At 46.0% G+C, this 19,144-nt stretch overlaps 1 protein-coding gene across 2 annotated transcripts in view; it reads right to left on the bottom strand.

The window, feature by feature from the left end:
* Positions 1-202: 202 nt before the first annotated feature.
* Positions 203-19,144, bottom strand: part of P2RX7 (purinergic receptor P2X 7) — a gene marked incomplete at both ends in the record, with an annotated part of 33,163 nt that continues 14,221 nt past the window's right edge. For both annotated transcript variants that reach the window (XM_080940732.1, XM_080940733.1), the window contains 9 exons: positions 203-700; positions 4,669-4,770; positions 6,071-6,220; positions 6,574-6,639; positions 7,859-7,949; positions 12,574-12,710; positions 14,022-14,151; positions 14,806-14,886; positions 18,110-18,206. In XM_080940732.1, the coding sequence (XP_080796858.1) occupies positions 203-700; positions 4,669-4,770; positions 6,071-6,220; positions 6,574-6,639; positions 7,859-7,949; positions 12,574-12,710; positions 14,022-14,151; positions 14,806-14,886; positions 18,110-18,206 (1,352 nt within the window). The remainder of the gene's footprint in view (positions 701-4,668; positions 4,771-6,070; positions 6,221-6,573; positions 6,640-7,858; positions 7,950-12,573; positions 12,711-14,021; positions 14,152-14,805; positions 14,887-18,109; positions 18,207-19,144) is intronic.

Below are 19,144 nucleotides of genomic sequence, written 5' to 3' on the forward strand. Positions count from 1 at the left end.
AACACATTTTAGTCCAGGGTCAGGCTGCAGGCTCAGATCTGCATCTGTTTCTCATCCATGAGGTGCTTGCCATTGGTCCAGTCAGGTCTTCAACACAGCTTAAGAGGGAGGGCACCTTCAGTTCCCGTTGGCTGAAAATGTGTCTCTAGGTCTTCCCGAGAGAAGCTGTATTATGAGCCACCGTAGTGTGGCAGCCATATTGTCAGTAGGGATACTTGAAGCCACTGTACTGCCCCTCCGTCCTGGGGAACTCCTTCCGGATCCTCCAGCGGCAGCAGCTGGGCAGAATGGCAAAGTCAGCCATGTCCTGGGAGCCAAAGCGCCAGGTGGCGTAGCACCTGTACGCACAGTGTCGCAGCTTGCTGTTGATGGTCTCTTCCTCCAGCACCAGCAGGGGCTCCTGGTAGAGCAGGAGGAGCTGCAGGGCTTCTCTGGACAGCACAAGCTTACAGAAGAGCTTGGAGGTGGTAATGCACCGTCCCGGCTTCCTTCGGCAGCACAGCTCCTCCAGGGCCCTGCGATTCTCCGGTAGTCGAGACGGGAGGCAGTTTCCACACTGGCACCAGCCTGGCCTGTCCCTGGACTTAGGGTCCACGTCTTCACAGAGCAGCTGCATCTCCTCAGGTTGTCCAGGAATCGGGGGCGAGTCGTGGAGAGATAGGGACAGCCTAGACAGGTCGGAGAAGTCCATCTGGGGTCTCTGAAAAAGTCAAGTTTCCAGACCCATCAGCAACAACTCTACCAACCCACGTAATCGCATTCAAAATGACAGCGTCTGGCGCAGATACCAGTTATCAGACGTCTGTATCAGGGCTGGGCTGCTGTTAAGCCTGCTAAGAACCTCTCCTAGTCTAGATGTTTATCTTTGGGAAATGAAGTTCAGAAAAAGCAGCTATCAGCTGGAACAGAGCCCCTTGCCCTGGCTGCCTTCTGAAGGTGTGTCTCTCCCTGGGTGAGTCTCCAGTCACCTCAAGATAGTGGGCTGCCTTCTTATGGGATGGGCCCCCTTCTGAGAAGATCTAACTAGTTAGTATGTTTCCTTGTGGACTGTTGTCTTCCATGGGAAAGCAGGAAAATCTGTTTAGTTGCTGCATTTCCCTGGTGCTGGAACAGCGCTTGGTACACAGCAGATAGGAAATATTCACTGATGTGTTCCTACTCTCTCCCTGCCTGCCAGATTCTCTCTACTGGTATAACCATTTGTTATCTTCCAAAGAATTTGCCAGAATGGCCATGTCTAGTCTTTGTGACGTATGCCTTTATTTCCTGGCTGGAGACCTGAGTCAAATACATTCAAGTTGAATAGTTTGTGTACGTGAACCTAGCACCTTTCCTAATAGCCAAAAGGCCGAAGCAACCCTAGCATCCATTCACTAACCAGTGGGTGGGTAAGCAGACCGTGATCTATCCAGGCAGTCTGTCTGTCTAGGAATACTTATGGAGCCACAAGACAGATGGAAACGGGCACACACAGTAATGTAGATGAGCCTTGGAAACACAATGCTAAGTGACAGAAATGACACAAAGGGTCACATGGTACATGACCCATCTTAGGCAGAATTTCAAGAGGAAACAGACCAGTAGGAAGTAGGTGAGTAGTTAGCAGGGGCCACTGGGGATAGAAAGAGGCTTCTTGAAGAATATGGGATTTCTTTTTGAGAAGACACAGGCACTCTGGGGCTGGTCACCTTGCCCTTGCCTGAATAACATTGGAACGTATGGAACATAAATGAATTATGTGCCATAAAATGGTAAATGGTTGCACTCCCAAACTTTGTGCTGAGATGGGAACCTTTTTTTTGAGACAGAGTTTCTTGTAGCCCAGGTTGATCCCAAACACTATGTAAGGCTGGTCTTGAACTCCTGATATTCCTGTCTGTGCCTCTCAAATGCTGGGATTACAGAGATGTATCGGAACACTCAGCTAAATAGTTCACTTTCTACCCATAGTCCACAAGGACATTACAAGAAAGGACAATTTTGATCAGGTTCTCCCCAAGATGAGCTATTAAATAAAAATCCTAAATAATGTAATCAAATCCATTAATAATTGCAAAGAATGGTTAACATCACATTAAAATGGAAAGGACGAGATGGCTCGGTCGGTAAAGCACTTGTCACGCAAGCATAAGGACCCGTGTTACATCCCAAGTTGAGCCCAGTGCACCTCAGGTCCCAGTGCCAAGGACACAGAGACAGGAGGATTCCTGGAACTCGCTGGCCAGCCAGTCTAGCAGAATCAGCGAGACTCTGTCTCAAAACACTAATATAGAGAGAGCAATTAAGGAAAACAAGTGGTGTCAGCTTCTGCTGCGCACCTACACGTGCATTCACACATACCTGCACACATACCTTAGCCTTTGTAAGTGTGTCAGTTCCAGCAGCCTGGAAAGCCGAGGATCATCAATTTGGGCCTTCCCTAGCAATCCAACAGGGCTTTGTCCCAAAATAACATGTGGAGGGGTGTGACTCAGTAGTGCTACATTTACCTATGATTTGCAAGGCCCTAAGTTCAAGCCCCAGGATTCCCCAACTTTGATCAGGCATTGAAGTTCACCACATCACAGAAAAAAGAAAACCTCGCCGGTTGTCTCAAAAGAAAAAAAAAATATTTAAAAATTCTAAATCCACGCCTGATAAGAATTCCTGACAATCTAAAGATGAGATGGAATTTTCTTCAATCTGGTACCACATTCTTAAAAGCTCACCAAAAACTGTGGCAGAGAATGAACTAGACTGGCTGTCTGCTGGGACAGGAAATGAGGTAGAGGTCTTTGCTTCCCACACTAGTGTGGCAGCCTGCTGGGGCCTAGCCAATGCTGGGACTTGGGGGAGGATTCTCCCCTGAAGCCTCCAGGGGGAACCAATGCCCAGACTAGCAGAATAAGCCTGATGTTTTGCCCTATCTCATTTGTGGTCCCTGGTTATGGCCACAGGAAATCAATACGACTGGTAAAGGTGCCCAAGGACCAGAACTGTGGGGAGCACAAATGAACCCAGCCACTTTGTGGCTGTTTGTTAGTATCCACTGACACTGAACCAGCCGAGACTCAGGTGATCACCTGACAATGCTGGATGTCTGCCATTACGGTGTGATTGGCATTAGTTCCCCCATATTAGAAACATCCCAAATGCCCCTCTGTGATGAAATGGGCAAATAAATGGAATATTTACAAAGCAGAAATTATACAAAAGTGAGAATGAACTACCCCATATACAGTGAGGTAGCTCTTGTAAACAGTGTGTATAAGGAGTCTTTATACGCTGTTCAGTCTTCCTTTGTAACACGGTCTCACCCGGTTTGCCAGATGGTCTGAACTCCTGGGTCCAACCTCTCATGTCTTGGAGTTACAGCTGTAGACAGCTGTACCCAGCTTGTACAGGTCAACTTTTATAAAATTCCAGAATCAATAAAAATAATCATCAAACTGGTTAATCCCAGCCCTTGGGAGATCTCTGAGTTCTAGGTCAACCTGGTCTCCATAAGAGTTCCAGTCTGACCAAGGCTGCACAGTCTTGTCTCAAAAGAGCAATAACAAAAACCTAATCCTTAAATGTAAGATGAGGACCATTTTGAAGGGGAGACAGCAATTTAGTAGAGGCACAGAAGGGACTTTTGGAATATTCAGTCTTTTTTAGAGGCAGATGTGTATGTTTCTCTCAGTGCATCTCTTCATAAATAAGGTTGTTAGGAATGTTTTATAAGGGATGGAATTGTACAAGATCATTTGACGTATCTAGGTTGGCAAATTATATTATACCTATTGGATCAGAGTAGTTTAGTGTGTTCTTTGATGTGACTACTTACATGAGTTTGAAGGGTGTAGTGGCAGAGAGCATAAAGCCCGCCACAAGTTGGGATGGGTGTGTCTAAGGCTTGGCAACACCCAGGGGAAGTGAGTGAAAACATGCTGTGCAGTCATATCCGGCAACAGGGGCGGTGGAGTGAATCTCACCTGAGTTCCTAGAGGCGGCATGGATCGCCAAGTTAGAGATCCCCATAGTGCCAGATGGCCCCTCCGGAGCCGGCAAAGCTCGGGATAAAAAGTTACACTTTTAAAATATTTACCACAACATCCCTGTCTCTTCTCTGGATAAATACTCTACTAGGAAACCCCAGCAATCAGGAGGCAGAGGCAGGTGGAACTTCATTTTCAAGGTCAACCTGGTCTACACAGGGAGTTCTAGGGCAGGCAGGCAGAGAGACCCTGTCTCGAAAAACCAAACTAAACCAAACTAACTCTTCCTCACCCCCCAAAAAACCTCTACTATAAGTTATACCCCTAATCATCTAATATTAAATCATTTTTATTGGATTTGTGTGTATGTATATGTATGTGTGTGTGTGTGCGTGTGTGCACATGCATATGTACCACATGCAATTGTAAGGAGATCAGAGGCTAACTTGCTGGAATTGGTTTTTCCCCTCCCCATGTGGGTCCCAGGGATCCAACCCTGGTCATCAGCCTCGGCAGCAACTGCCTTTACCTTCTGAGGCATCCGACCGGTCTCCAAACAACTAATTTTTTAATCTGGATGTTGGTTCCACAAGTATGTTTATTTTGCTAACATTCATCAACTGTGATTTATATAAATATCTACAAGTGTTTATATATAAGAGCAAAATCTCCTTAAAAAAAAAAAAAAAGACTCAATGTTTTCACTTACTGGAATTTCTTGGCCTTTGACAACTTGCAGACTTTTTCCAAGCAGCTGCTGGTCCACCATCCGAATATGGGGCTCGTCCACAAAGGACACATACTTCAACGTCTAGAGAATGAAGGTTAAAAAAGTTTGTTTCTGTACAGAAGTTTCAAGAATCGCCTCTTCAGGCATGCGTGAACGCATCTGCTAATCACATTTACCACATGATGAGGCAGGGTTAAAGACCCAAAGAGAAGTCAGACAAAGACACGCCCCCCCACACGTTGACTTGAAGAGTCATCCTGCCCACGGTCCTGTACCCACGCTCCAGTGCTGAGCTCTCTACTCAGTTGAGTTTACCCAGATGCAGACTCTGGGGGGGGTGGGGCTTAATAAATTTTACACATCCAGACAGGCTGTGAGAGTTTTAGTTACAAAGGTGAACTAATCTTCCTCTTCCTCTTTCCTTTCCCCTTCTTCCTCATTCCCTGCACCCTCTTCTCTCTTTTCTTTTTTCCTTCTTATTCTCTCCTTATTTTCTTCATCTCTTTATTATTTTATTTAGAGACAGGGTTTCTCTGTGTAGCCCTGGCTATCTGTGTCCGTTATCTGCCTTGGAACAAATGATCCCAGACCTAGGAGCCTAAAATTACAAATGCTTCTTCTCGCTCTCCATGGATCAGGGGACTACAACATCTGGGCTGGGTGGTTCTGGCTCTCGCTCTTTCCAGAGCTGTCGGTCAGAGGTACTTTCGGCTCTAGGCTTGATTGATCATTCACTATGGATTTTTTTCATGGCATCTTTCACTATTCGCCCATTTGAGTAGATGTGTTTTGTTTTGTTTTTCCTCTTAATTATTTATATATTTTGCAATACTGGGGATCAAGTTCAGGCCTCACTCGTGCTGAGCAAATCCCCTGTCAAAAACTATTCCCTGGTCCTTGTTCACTATTAGTAATTTAACAAAAATTCAGTGAACATCCTGAACACACGTACTAGTATGACGGTCTCTCTAGACAAGTACTGGAAAATGGAAAATCTGGGATGTAAAGCATCCCTGTTTAAATATTACTTAATATTTTAACTGACAAATGATTTGTTCTCTGAAGCCATTGGGTTTCATGGGGTGATGGGAGGAGGGGGTGGGCTGTGCCAATGTAATAAACGACAGAAACAGGAACAAGGCAGTTTGTGTCCCTGGGTATCGAGGGTCTCCATGTTCACATCTCTTGTTTCTCAAAACCAAGGATCAGAGAGTCAGGTGTTCGGCTTGTCAAGGAACCCACCAACTTAGGGATCAAACTGTGATTGTGGCCTATTTTTTTTCCCACACATTTCTTAGCCACCTGGAAGGCCCTGTGTGTGTGTGTGTGTGTGTGTGTGTGTGTGTGTGTGTGTGTGTGTGTATGAAGCAGCTTGCCTTACCGGCTTGGGCTCCATGACGGGCTCACACTTCTTTCTGTAGTAGTATTCGTTTATTGCACAGGGCTCACAGCACTTGCAGTAGGGGTAAACGCCTGACCTGCAGAAGGTACTGGAGTATGTGTTGATGAGCAAGTCAATGCACACAGTGGCCTGCGAGAAAGCAAACACCCTGCCGGTGAGCCACATCATTTTCTTCGTCCTTTTTGTTGCTAATGTGTTCTCAAGTCTGGGTCTCCCTCCCCATGTAGACCATGGCTGGCCTCCAACTCACAGAGATCTGCCTCAAGCCAGATCACTATTTAGTGTATATGAGTACACTGTCATTGTCTTCAGACACACCAGAAGAGGGCATCAGATCCCATTACAGATGGTTGTGAGCCACCATGTGGTTGCTGGGAATTGAACTTGGGACCTCTGGAAGAGCAGTCAGTGCTCTAACCACTGAGCCATCTCTCCAGCCCACTGGATCACTATGTTAAAGGATGGGGAAGAGAGCCTCTTACCAAGCCAAAGTAGGACAGGGTGGATCCAATGTACACAACCAGCTGGATGATGTCAAATTTCCCCCCCTGAAACAGAGCAGGAAGCATTAATCGGTTGAGCGCAGGGTGGTGCCTTTCCCTGCTAACCTGCAGTTGCTGTATGTAACATGTGCAGAGCCTGGGGACGGCATTGATACACGCACTTGAGTGCTCACTGTCACTGTCACAGAAGCAGTAAGACCCCAGGCCTCCCCTTTGTACCATCTAGAATGTTTTAGAGAGATGTGGCCAGTAGGGAGGAGCACTAAAGGGTGTTTTCTACGTGAGATGAGGGTTTCAGACAAGCTCTACCGTAGTGTGTGATTACTTGGGAAGCAGAGATGTCTACATGCTTCTGTTTTCTTGTTGGCTTTTCTGTTATATTTTATATTTTCTCTTCTTTTCTTCCTATTTATTTACAGACAGGGTTTTATGTGTGTAACCTTTACTGGCCTAGAATTTGGTGCGTAGGCCAGGCTGCTCTCGAACCCCCAAAATCCATGTGCCTCTGCCTTCAGAGTGCTGGAATTAGAAGTGTGGACCACCACACCCAGATTTACATTTTACTGATTCTTATGCTACAATGTGACAAAAATCACGTGCTGGCAAACAGGATCCTATTGTACCTGTTGATTTCGGAGTGCCTGGGTATCACTTCCTTCCTTCACCCCAATTTTCCTCTGGAGAACTACTTTATCCTTAGTACATGGCCCAGTCCTCTCCCCTGGCCCCTTGCCCAGGTCTGCACTGGTCCAAGTGTAGCCACTGAACATGCAGCATGAGTCTGATCGTAGTGATGGGTGCAGTGGACAGGAGCCAAGCAGGACCAGTGCTTTCTGCCTAAAGCCTCAGCTGAGACATCTGGCAAAGAGATACTTTGTTTCCATTGAAGTTGCTAGCCTGCTAAATGTCAAAAGCTATCCAACACCACTGTGGATAAGTGGCCAACCCCGGGAAAGTAGCAAACAGCAGACAGAAGGGCAGAGGCAGGTTCCCAATTATCTTCTTTGTTCACCTCAGTTCCGCCATATCTAAAGCCTGTAATTCTGTCTGGATTTTTCTATTAAGTAGTTTTCCCAGCCCCCCCCACCCCCAAAATACAAAACTTCTCCCTAAGCCTGTTTGAGTTAGAGTCTGTTACAAAATATTTTGCAGAAAATGTTATTCATTCATTATTATTTTTTTAAGTACCAAAGGTTATCATTCCTCACTATATCCATGATTAGACAGTCATAGGATGGGGGTGCTGGGACCAGGAGAGACTTACAGTGCCAAAAACCAGGATGTCAAAACGGATGCCAAAGGCTTTGATCAACGTCCGCTTTTCCACGTTGTTTTCCTTATAGTACTTGGCGTATCTATGGGAAAAAAAGCAGACATCTTTATAGCAGCCTCTCCGAAAGTGCTGGTGTTTTATGGGGAGAAAGAACAAACCACTAGGCAATCCAGTCTTCCTCGTCTGCTCTTGAGGCCATTCTAGATTGTAATGGAGGACAAAGATTAAATGGGGAAGACTATTCAAAAAGGAGGCCCCTGGACCTGAATGGATGCCAAAGAGGGGTTTCAGAAGGTCTGAGTAGCTCTAGGAGTCTACCTCAGTACAGGCAGGTGTTGAGTCGGTGAGGAACACTGGACAAAGTGCTTTTCTGCACCTACTGGATTGAGTAATAATCACCCCCAAGAAGTTAGGCTCATGTACCTACTCCAGGCCAGCACCACAATCATGACCTTATTTGGAAATGGAGCTTTTGCAAATATAGATAAGCATATCGAGATGAGCTTCCTTTGGGTTCAGGGTGGTCCTACATCCCATGATTATCAGGCATCTTTATAAATTAAACGGAGGAGCCAGTCAGGGATGAAAGCAGAGACTGGAGTGATTCAGTTACAAGGTAAGAGATTCTGGGAGCACATAGAAGAGGAGAAGGCAAGAGAAGACCTCTTATTTAGGCCTTCAGGGGGAGGGGCTTCTGACACCTGGTCTTCTCAGACCTCTAGTCTCTGTGAGAGAATGTCTGCTGCCTTATGCCCTTTATAGTAATCTGCTGTAGTGCCAAAGGGAAGTAATAAGTATCCATACATGTCCTGGACCCAAGAAGTGCATCTTACATCCCTGTATCACATGTAAGTCAACTATATCAGGTGCTCACCAATGGAAGATATTCTATAGTTGTGCTGGCTGGTTTTGTGTGTCAACTTGACACAAGCTGGAGTTATCACAGAGAAAGGAGTCCCCCTTGAGGAAATGCCTCCATGAGATTCAGCTGTAAGGCATTTTCTCAACTAGTAATCAAAGGGGTGGGCCCATCCCATTGTGGGTGGTGCCATCCCTGGACTGGTAGACCTGGGTTTTATAAGAAAGCAGGCTGAGCAAGCCAGAGGAAGCAAGCCAGTAAGTAACATCCCTCCATGGCCTCTGCATCAGCTCCTGCTTCCTGACCTGCTTGAGTTCCAGTTCTGACTTCCTTTGGCAATGAACAGCAATGTGGCAAGTGTAAACTGAATAAACCCTTTCCAACTTGCTTCTTGGTCATGATGTTTTGTGCAGGAATAGAAACCCTAAGACAATAGTGTATCCCTTCATGTTAGTGAGTGTGTGTGGAGACCAGTGTCTGCATCAGGAATCTTCCTCAATCACTCTCTACCTTATTTAGTCAGACCTGGTCTCTCTCTGAACCTTCTGAACACTAGTTTGTCTAGATCAGCTAGCCAGCAAGCCTCAGGAATCCTCCTGTCTCTGCTAGCCCAGCATTGGGGTTCTAGGCACACACCTGTGCACACACATTAGTTTTTTTTTTTTTTTTATAAGGATGCTAGGGATACGGACTCATGCATGGCAAGCACTTCTCTGACTGAGCCATCCTCTTTTTCTTGAAGACCAAAGTTACATAATGTGAACTTTTAAACTTCCTGTAAAACAGAAAGCTATATTTTCCCCCCAAATACCTCATAGAGCCAGTCATTTCCTTCTCTTTTGTGATGCTTTTTGAAAACAACTTGTCCGCTTGCCTATCAGATCTCCATAATTTATTTTTGGCCAAAGATTTCTCCGGGTGCTCATTCAATAACAAACTGGCCAACGCTTTATTCTAAAAGAATATTGATGTCACACTGTCGCAAGAGTCTCAGGAGAGCTCAGATCCCACCAGGACCGAATGTTCTTTGGCTTAGCTCTGCGACCAGGGCGATGCTGGCTAATGACACACTGTCCTTGCACACTTTGTTTTCCTGCTAAATAAAAATGCCCAGGACAGCCAGGAAGACCATTCATCCTGTCCTCTCTTCCTTGCTAAGGGCCACCACCTATTCAGCACATCACTCTGTTCAGCAAGGCTGATCAAAAAGTTGCCTGAACTAAGAGCCTCTTCCCGAGCCCAGGATGAAACTTCACTGACCCGGAGGAGGCAGAAAGCCTCAGCCAGCTTGCTGCTGAGTCAAGTGTCTCAACAGGGGCTGGACATAAAGCACGACAGTCACATATAAAGACACAAAGGAGTGGCAAGGACAGTGACATCACAAAAGCCACATGCTCTTTCTACAGAAGCCAATGCCCAGCTCCAGCCAACGCTGTCACGTGGGATATGAGACCAGTGTTATTTAAAAGCTGTAAACCTTTTGTCAGACACTTGAGTTTCTCAGGAAAAATAGCCCAGATCTTTGTGTAGCATATCACCAAGTTTAAGATACTTTGCATGTGCAAAGAAGTAAATGGTGTCTCCAGAGGATCTTATTCCAGTGGTGGTGTTTGCTAAGTCAGGGTAGCAAGGTGGGGTATTGTGATGATCAGCAAGTATCCAGGTGAGGCCCATGACCCAAGATCTAGGATGGAGCTCTGAGGATAGGCATCTGGGTCAGCAGTGTCCAAATTCAAGTGAGCAGCAGAGCCCCATGGAGACTTGGGAAAATGCTGGTCATGGGCCCGCCCCTGTGCAGTCTGACTCAGTGAGAATCTAGGCTGGGCCCGGGAATGTGCATTTTTGAGTCACTCTGCTGGTGATCAGGACTGCTTTTTGAGAGCCGCTAGTCCAGGCTGTAGACACGAAAGGGAGTCACAGACGTCACTTTATTTTGCAAGTTGCTTCTCAAGAGTCCTGCTCTCTTCACTAAGAAAGGGAGCCATGCCTGCAGGAGAGCCTGCTTGGAGAGGCTTCCCCAGCCATGTCTTTCTATCCTGTTATCTTGCTTAATTTTCTTCAGAGTACTTTATCATCGTGAGATATACTCCACTTGGATTTATCTGTTTGTTCTATTGAAATACCATTTACATGTCTGAACAGTGCAAACATCTTAAAGGTTCTGTTCAGTGTGGGGGGTATTTGAGTTTTTTTGAGACAAGGTCTCTCTACCTAGCTCTGGCTAGCTGGGGACATGCTGTGTAGACCAGACTGTTCTCAAACTCACGAAGATTTACCTGTCTCTGCGTCTGCATGCTGGGATTAAATTCCCGCCATGCCTGGCAATGAGTTTTGACAAGTGAAAAGTTGTATCATCAAAATTCCTTCAACTCAGAGCACTCTATTTTCTCAGAAAACTCTCTGACTCTTTTATCAGGTCCAGAATTCACTATTCTGTTCACTTTCATCAGAGATGAGTCGTGCCTGCTCTTCTTAAAATGTTACTCTGAGTGAACATGAGAGAGAGAGAGACAGAGAGTGTGTGTGTGTATGTGAGAGTCTGTGTGAGAGAGTATGTGTGTGAGAGAGAGCGTGTGAGAGAGTGTGTGTGTATGTTTGTGTATGTGTGTGTGTGTGTAGAGAGAGAGAGAGGTTGGGCTGTGAGTGAGTATATAAGAGAGAGGGGGAGAGAGGGAGGGAGGGAGAGAGAGGGGGGGGAGAGGATGAATGTGTATGTGGTCTGTGTGCATGCCATGGTACTTATGGAGGAAGTGGTTGTCTCCTTCCATTGGATGAATTCTGGAGCTAGAACTTAGTCATTGGGCGTGGCAGCAAGCACCCCCCTCTCACCAAGCCATCTTGCCATGTTTTGCCTATTCTTGAACTTCATCTGAGTGGCATCATGTCATATAGCACACACCACTTAGGCTTCTCAACATAACATCTGGAGAACTAACTCCCAGGTGGCACATGTGTCAATATTTCCCCCTTTTCTTATTCACACTGAGTAGCTTTGCCCTGTACCAATAGACCGAAGGGTATCCGTTCATTTGTCTGTACCTGCCATTGGCTTCTCTTAGTTTGCTAACAAATAACACTATTATGAATACTTGTGTACAAAGCTTTTTTGTTTGACTTTTAAATTTTATTTACTCTGTAAACAGAGTAAATGTAGATTTATTATTGAGGAAAAAATGAGAGAATTCCTGAGAGTGGGAGAAGCCCCTAAAGAGAAATACTTGCTTTATGTTGATGTAAGTTTTAAATTTATCTTTATTTTATGTTTATGAGTATTTTATCTGTATGTATGTATGTATGTATGTCATAAAAAGTTACTAGATTAATCCCTGCAAATGGGTATATAGATGGGTGCTGGGAATTGAACCTGGGTCCTCTCAAAGAGCAGTCAGTGCTGTTAACTGCTGAGCCATCTCTCTAGCTCCTGTCTTTTAAAGTTGTAGCTATTCCAATGTATGTTCAGTTGAATCACTTTTTTCAGTGTTAACCTTTATCAGGTATGGATGGGATGTGTGTGTGTGTGTGTGCGCGTGTGGGGGGGGTGCGTGTGCACAAGTGCATGTATGTGTAAAGTCAGAACACAACTTGTGAGAGTCAGTTCTATCCTTAGACTGTGTGTGTTCTGAGGATTGGACTCAGGCCTCTGCTTGGCAGCAAGTGCCCTTACCCGCTGAGCTCTACAATATCATCTTATTGTGGTTTTCATTTGCATTGCCATAATGAGTTATAATGTTGGTGAGTTATAATGTTACTGACAGTTTCATCTGTGTGCCCTTACTCAAATACACCAGTGAGCATTAAGTAGCACCTTGTCATTTCTGTCTGCTGATGTCACATTTGATACTGTTACCTGAAGTTGTAGCCAGGGATCAAGGACTCGTTGGTATACTTGTCATCCAGGCGGCGGAAGCTGTACTTGGGTTGACAGTGATGGGCCCAGCTGTCCAGGTTGCAGTCCCAGTAGATCTCGATGCCCATGATCCCTCCCTGGGAGAGGGGGACAGTTAAAAAGAGAAGTCACCAAGTCTGGGTGTGGCTTATGCAGCCACCAGACACTGTCCTGCTCAGTAATCATGACAAGGAAGGTCTTCCTCCTTGGGTTTCAAAAATACTCATTAAAAGGTTTCAGTGCCATAAACATGGGTCAGTATCATGGTGGCAGCAGGCATGCCTCCCCACGCTTCCCATCTGGGGCCTTCACCTCACAGGTACTCCTTCCCGGCACAGATTAAAGTGAACTGGTTAGCCTGGGATCTAGGGGACTGCATCAGAGGCCTTCTCTGGATACGTGTTTTAAGAGAGACAGAGAACAACCAGGCAAATGTCATGTCACACTCTGGGAATCTCAGCACTTGGGAGGCTAGAGAATCCCAGGCCAGCTTGAGCTACCTAATGAGACTCGTTCTGGAAGAACCAAAAAGTCAGGTGGGCAGTGGTGGTGCTTGCCTTTAATCCCAGCATGCCTAGGGAAGAGAGGATCTCTGAGTTTGAGGCCAGCTTGGTCTAGAGAGTGAGTTCCAGGACAGCCTGGGCTACACAAGAGAAACCCCTGTCTCAAAAAAAAACAAAAAAAAAAAAAAACAAAAAAAAACCTAAACAAATGGAAACAACAAGAAGTCATTGTGGTCACTGAAACAAGATGCTTGTTTTCTGGCTTTAAAGATGGAGGAAGGGATTGCCAACCAATACATAAATACAGGAGCCTTGGGGAAGGTGGAAACGCAAACACTCGCTGTCCCCTGGAGCGTCCAGGGGGAATGCATTGCTGCTGTCCCCTGAAGGTCAGCTCTGAGTCTGGACTTCTACTCCAGGCACAGAGAAAAGACATATGTTACTATATTTTTTAAAAGATTTACATATTTATATTATGTATGTGAGCACACTGTCCCTGTCCTCAGACACAGCACAAGAGGGCATCCCATAACAGATGGTTGTGAGCCACTGTGTGGTTGTTGGGAATTGAACTCAGGACCTCTGGAAGAACAGTCAGTGCTCTTAACAGCTGAGCCATCTCTCCAGCCCCAACATCTGTTGCTTTAAGCTGGCACATTAGTGGTAAGTTGCTATAGCAATCAGGGGAGAAATGCGCCTTGTAGCTCATTCAGGACTGTGGGAATCCTTGAAAGAATGCAGGTAAAGCCCTGGGCACTGGGTAGAGTTTACTGAATATAAATGTGAGCCTTGACTTCAGAACCCAAAATGTCAGCCTCTGCCATTAGACACTGTCTCTTGACATCTGACAACCTCCACCCTCCCTCAACACCCCCATGAAACTCACTATCCAAAGACCTTACCAACCTGGACTGCCACCTCTGTAAAGTTCTCTCCTGTTTCCTGGAAGATGTCCCCTAGTCGGAAGATGGGACACTGAGGGTTCCGAGTCTTGTGAAAGGTACAAGAAGTGTTCATATCTGGCAAGATGTTTCTCCTGTGCAGAATCGCAAACAAATGGATGCTTTAACAGCCACCTCTCTAACCGGAAGGAAAATAAATGGCTGATACATACATAGTGTTTTCTGGTTACCATGGTATAAATCTCTCCACCTCAGCTGCTACCAACCTCCAATATAGCATTGAACTTGACATTGATCAACAACAAAGGTAGAGAGGCCGCCCCCTTGTCAGCTGGAGACCCTTGTAGAATGTCCTTTTACACTGTGCTAAGAACGATCAGCACTTTACAGTATTGGTGGGCCAGCATTCCCTAGGCTGTTGCCTCCATCTCAGTTGCCCTTGGTAACCTGCTGCTGTCCAGATTGCTTGCTCAAGTGGAGCACCCACCATGTCCTAAGGATGCTCAAAACAGTCCCTGGGCAAGAAACTCAGCCCTCCTGCTCCAGCCACATGGTGAGGCTGGAGAGGGGCTTTGCAGTAGTCAAGCCTAGAGCCAAAAGTACCTCTGACTGACAGCTCAGTCTGACTGGAAAGAACGAGAGCCAGATCCACCCAGCCCAGACACATTCTAGACTCCTGATCCATAGAAAGTGAGAAGAAGCGTTTTTAATTTTAGGCTCCTAGGTCTGGGATCATTTGTTCCTCTGCAGATAACAAACATGGACAGCCAGGCATGTGAGATGCTTACGTAGTATAGTTGTGGCCCGGGAAGTCAATATTGTTCTTGATGAGTACGGTGAAGTTTTCGGCGCTCCTCAAGAGTGCAGGCCTGGGAGAGAAAGACGAGCATCCGTGACCTCAGTGACAGAGTGCATGGACCGGAGGGTTATGGTTTTGTAGTTTTGAGTGAAGAGAAACAAGTACAGTCACTTACTAAACTAAGTAACTAAGTAAACCAAGTTACTAAGTTGGGCTAGCATTCCCAAAGTAACTTAGTAACTTAGTAAAGTTCCACAGTTACCCATGAGGCCTGCAGCTTCTCCAAGAAGCCTTCTCTCTTCTTGAGAGAAGGGCAGTTATGATGTCACTGATAGAACTGTATATTTGCCTTTGTGCCGTGATATGCTAACATCCGACAATTTGCTTTGCAAGGGAGAAGCAGGAAAGGGCCTCAAATGTAGCACTTGGTGACTGCCATGGCAGAAGTCAATCCCTCCATCCCCATCCCCCATCAGTAAACTTGAAACTGAGACTGAATGAACAGCACAGTTGGCTTGGAGCCAGTGTTGGTCAGCTCTTGAGCAACCATGTTTGTAGCTTCCTGAAGAGACTTGAAGTTACTACGAGGCTGAATAATTACTTTAGTATCCCAGTCTTTATCACAGAAGTACACACAGAATTGTCTATATCATTCATCCATCCATCCATCCATCCATTCATTCATTCATCAGAGGCTGTGGGAAGTATTTAGTTCTCCACCAAATTGGAGGACTGGAAATTTCAGGCTACAGGAAGGGCACCCACCCAGCCGTTCATTAGCAAGTAATTATGGTATTGGACATGGAGGGAGGCACTGGGACACAGCAATGGACAATAATCTATTAAAGTGGTTGATAATCTATAAAAGATGAAGAAAACTGGCTGAAGTTTAAAAAAAAAACAAAAACAAATGTCAGACGGTGGGTGGTGCACACCTTTAATCCCAGCAATTAGGAAGCAGAGGCAGGTGAATCCACTAGTTTAGGGCCAGCCTAGTCTATAGAGCAAGTTCCAGCACAGCCCTGGCTACACAGAGAAACAGCTTCACAAACCAAACCAAAACAGAACAAAATCTCTGGTACTGTTTCTTGACACCTCAACAGTAGCAGATAAGGGGAGAAGGGGTACCAGGAGCCCTCTCAGCTTCATTCCAGGATGTGGAACCTAGTTTTGGCTCTGTTGGGACAAAGCTATAGAGAATAATATTGTTTTTGCCTGTCCAGCATCCCCTTTTGACATATAGTCTCAGTTTTCTCCCTCTTGGGTTCTCCAGCGCATAGAGGCTCCAGGTGGCTGGGTAGGGACAACACTACGACTTCCTGTTCATCCCTATCCTCCATGAACATGTGACCTAAGGCTGGCTGCAAACTGCCATCATCACCTTGACCATAGTGACTGGGTCACAGAGGTCATAAGACATAGTCAGGCTGATGAGAACATTCCAGAGCTTAAGTGGAAACCAAAGGCTAAAGTAATGCTTGAACTCTGTGAACTACCAATGTGAGGAAAGCCAAAGAGAGTAACTAAAAGAGTTGGGGGGGGGGAACCTTTGGAGCCTGGAACCAGGGACTCTGAACGTCTCCTTTACTAGAGTAAGAATATAAATAAATAAATAAATAAATAAATAAATAAATAAATAAATAAATAACACTTTTTTCTGTTTAATAAAGTTGGGTTCATGGTACTTGCATAAAATAGCCTTATTTACAACCAATTCTTGCCTTGTTCTGGACTCTGGCCTTAAACTTATTTTAAACTTCGCACTTTGGGTAGACCTAAGTGCTGCCGGTAGGAGGTGTGGGTTATTAAAAGAAAGTGTCAGGTGTGTGATACTTCCCTGTGAGAAACTGCTCAGGGAAAGGAACTTTGGGGTCCTCAAAATAAGTTATCACTCTGGAGACTTCCACAGCGCCTGAGAGCGCTACGCTGGCCACTGGGAGAGGAAAGTCCTCAGCAGTGAGCTCTGCATGTTACAATACCAACCTGCCAGGCCAGGTTTGCACACATACTGGCCTGAAGGTTACAAGTGCTTTCTGATTGGATCTGAAGCCCGAGACACAGGAGGGACTTCCCATCTGGTACTGCAAACCCAATCAAAAGCCCATGGCTTAGGTTACAAACCCTAGGGAGACACTACCACTGTTTTTCTAAACAAACGTGTTGTCAAACTGCTGTCTATGTATTTGCTTCTACTCCCGAGAATGTTCCTGTCACCCTCAGTCGGAGAAGCTCCTGTCTGCAGTGGACTGCAGCGAATGCACGGACTCAGAAGTGGTCGAAGTGCTAAGGGAAAGTAACGGTTGAGCAATCAGCCCTAAATGGGACATGTCTATCACCCACTCCCCGAAGGGTCACGACACATCAGGGAAGAGGGCATGGGAAGACTGCGAAGAAGCAGAGGATGGGGCACAGCATGGCTGTCGAACTCATAAACTCATAGCAGCTAGAGTTACCTACACAAGACCTACAAAAGCATAGATGAGAGCTGGGATCATGATGCCCCACCCACAGCTGAGGAACTGTTGGCAAACCATGATGGCTGTCTGCAGAGGGATCTTTTCTCTTCATGCTATGTTACCCATGCTGAGGTGAATGAGCCTACACCTATGTTCATGCAGACACAGCTAACTGGACTCGGTGAGTTATTTTTAAGTGGGTGGGGCACGAAAGGGGCGGGACACATAGTTGTAAGCAGAAAGTATTTGAGAAAAGGACCAAGGAAGAGTGGGATTTAATCTCAGCACTGAGGAAGGCAGAGGCAGGTGGATCCCTGAGTCTGAAGCCAGCCTGGTCTGCAGAATGAGTTCTAGGCCAGCCAAGGCTACGTAGTGAGACTCTGTCTCAACAACAGCAGTAACAACAAAAAGAATGAAGAATGGGGCCCTGGGACAGGCCTGTGGAGATGCAGGGGATTTGCAGGGGCTCTGAACGTAAAAAAAGAGTAAGAATATAAATAAATAAATAAATAAATAAATAAATAACACTTTTTTCTGTTTACTAAAGTTGGGTTCATGGTACTTGCATAAAATAGCAGTATCTGATATCCTGGAGGCAAGAGGCAAACTGTAGACCCCACCTGTTCCAGACTTTGTCCTATATTCTCTGAGCTGGTGTACCTGTGGCATCCAGGCACCCCACAGGAAGAGGCAGAACCCAGAACCCCAGAGCTGGGATAGCCTTCCCAGAGATGGCACAGAGATCTCCAAGCTTGGGCTATGTTGATCAGAGAAGCTTAGGAACCTTGGAAAGGCTAGCACTTGCCAAGACCACTGTCACCCAACCATGCAACTCACCGGGGGGCTTCTTTCCCCTCCTCAGCAGGACACCAGGCAAAGACTTCACAGGTCTTCCTGGTCTGGTCGTAAGGTATACACTTGCCAGTCTGGATTCCTACAAGTTCCAAGGGGTTGAAGAACCACAGATGTGAATGTACCAGGAGAGGATTATCTCTAGGGGGCATCACGCACTCAGCCCATGCAGACTCTACACTCTTAAACCCAAGCAGCCCCCTCATCTGTGAACCCCACCCTTAATACATATGCACTCCAAACCAAACTGAACACTTGACAATACATCCTTAGAAAGGCCCAGAGATGGCACAGAGAGATACTGGAGTCTGCCCACCCTTTGGGTGTTTTGCAGGGAGAGATGTCTGAGAGATGAGTTCTGTATTCAGTGTATACTATACATGGACCCAAAGTATAGTTTCTTACATGACATCTGAGTACCTCCAGGGTACACAGCTTGCCTGGAGATGTGTAAAGCCACAGGATGAACTAGGGAGCATCCTTCTGAAGCATGAGGAAAGTAGAAAACTTAATAAAGGGCAAGCCACAGTACAATAATCTCCATGGCAACTCACAAACACATGTTAAGGAGTGGAACTCAGCACTCAGGTGTTTTTTTGTGAGTGTAAGTGTATACATTGTAACAGCTTGTCACTTCCGGTTTTAAGACAGGATCTGTCTGTTTTAGCTCTGGCTGGCCTGAAAGGCTGGCCTCAGACTCACAGAGATCCGCCTGCCTCTGCCTCTGCCTCTGCCTCTGCCTCTGCCTCAGGAGTGCTGGAATTAACAGCCACTGCCTTTTAAAGTTAAAACACAAGGCAGGATCTTTTGCAAGGCTGGGGTTGTAGCTCGTGGTAGAATGCTTATCCAGCCTGTGTGAAGTCCTGACTTCAATCTCTAGAATGAAAAAAGAAAAGAAAAGAAAGCAGAAGGAAGGGAGAGAAGAGTGAGAGGGAACGAGGAAGGAAGGAAGGAAGAGGAAGGAAGGAAGAAAGAGGAGGGAAGAAAGGAGAAATAAAAATGAAAAAGTTAAACCCCCAG

The sequence above is a fragment of the Micromys minutus genome (assembly GCF_963924665.1).
Source record: "Micromys minutus genome assembly, chromosome: 29".
Taxonomy (NCBI): domain Eukaryota; kingdom Metazoa; phylum Chordata; class Mammalia; order Rodentia; family Muridae; genus Micromys; species Micromys minutus.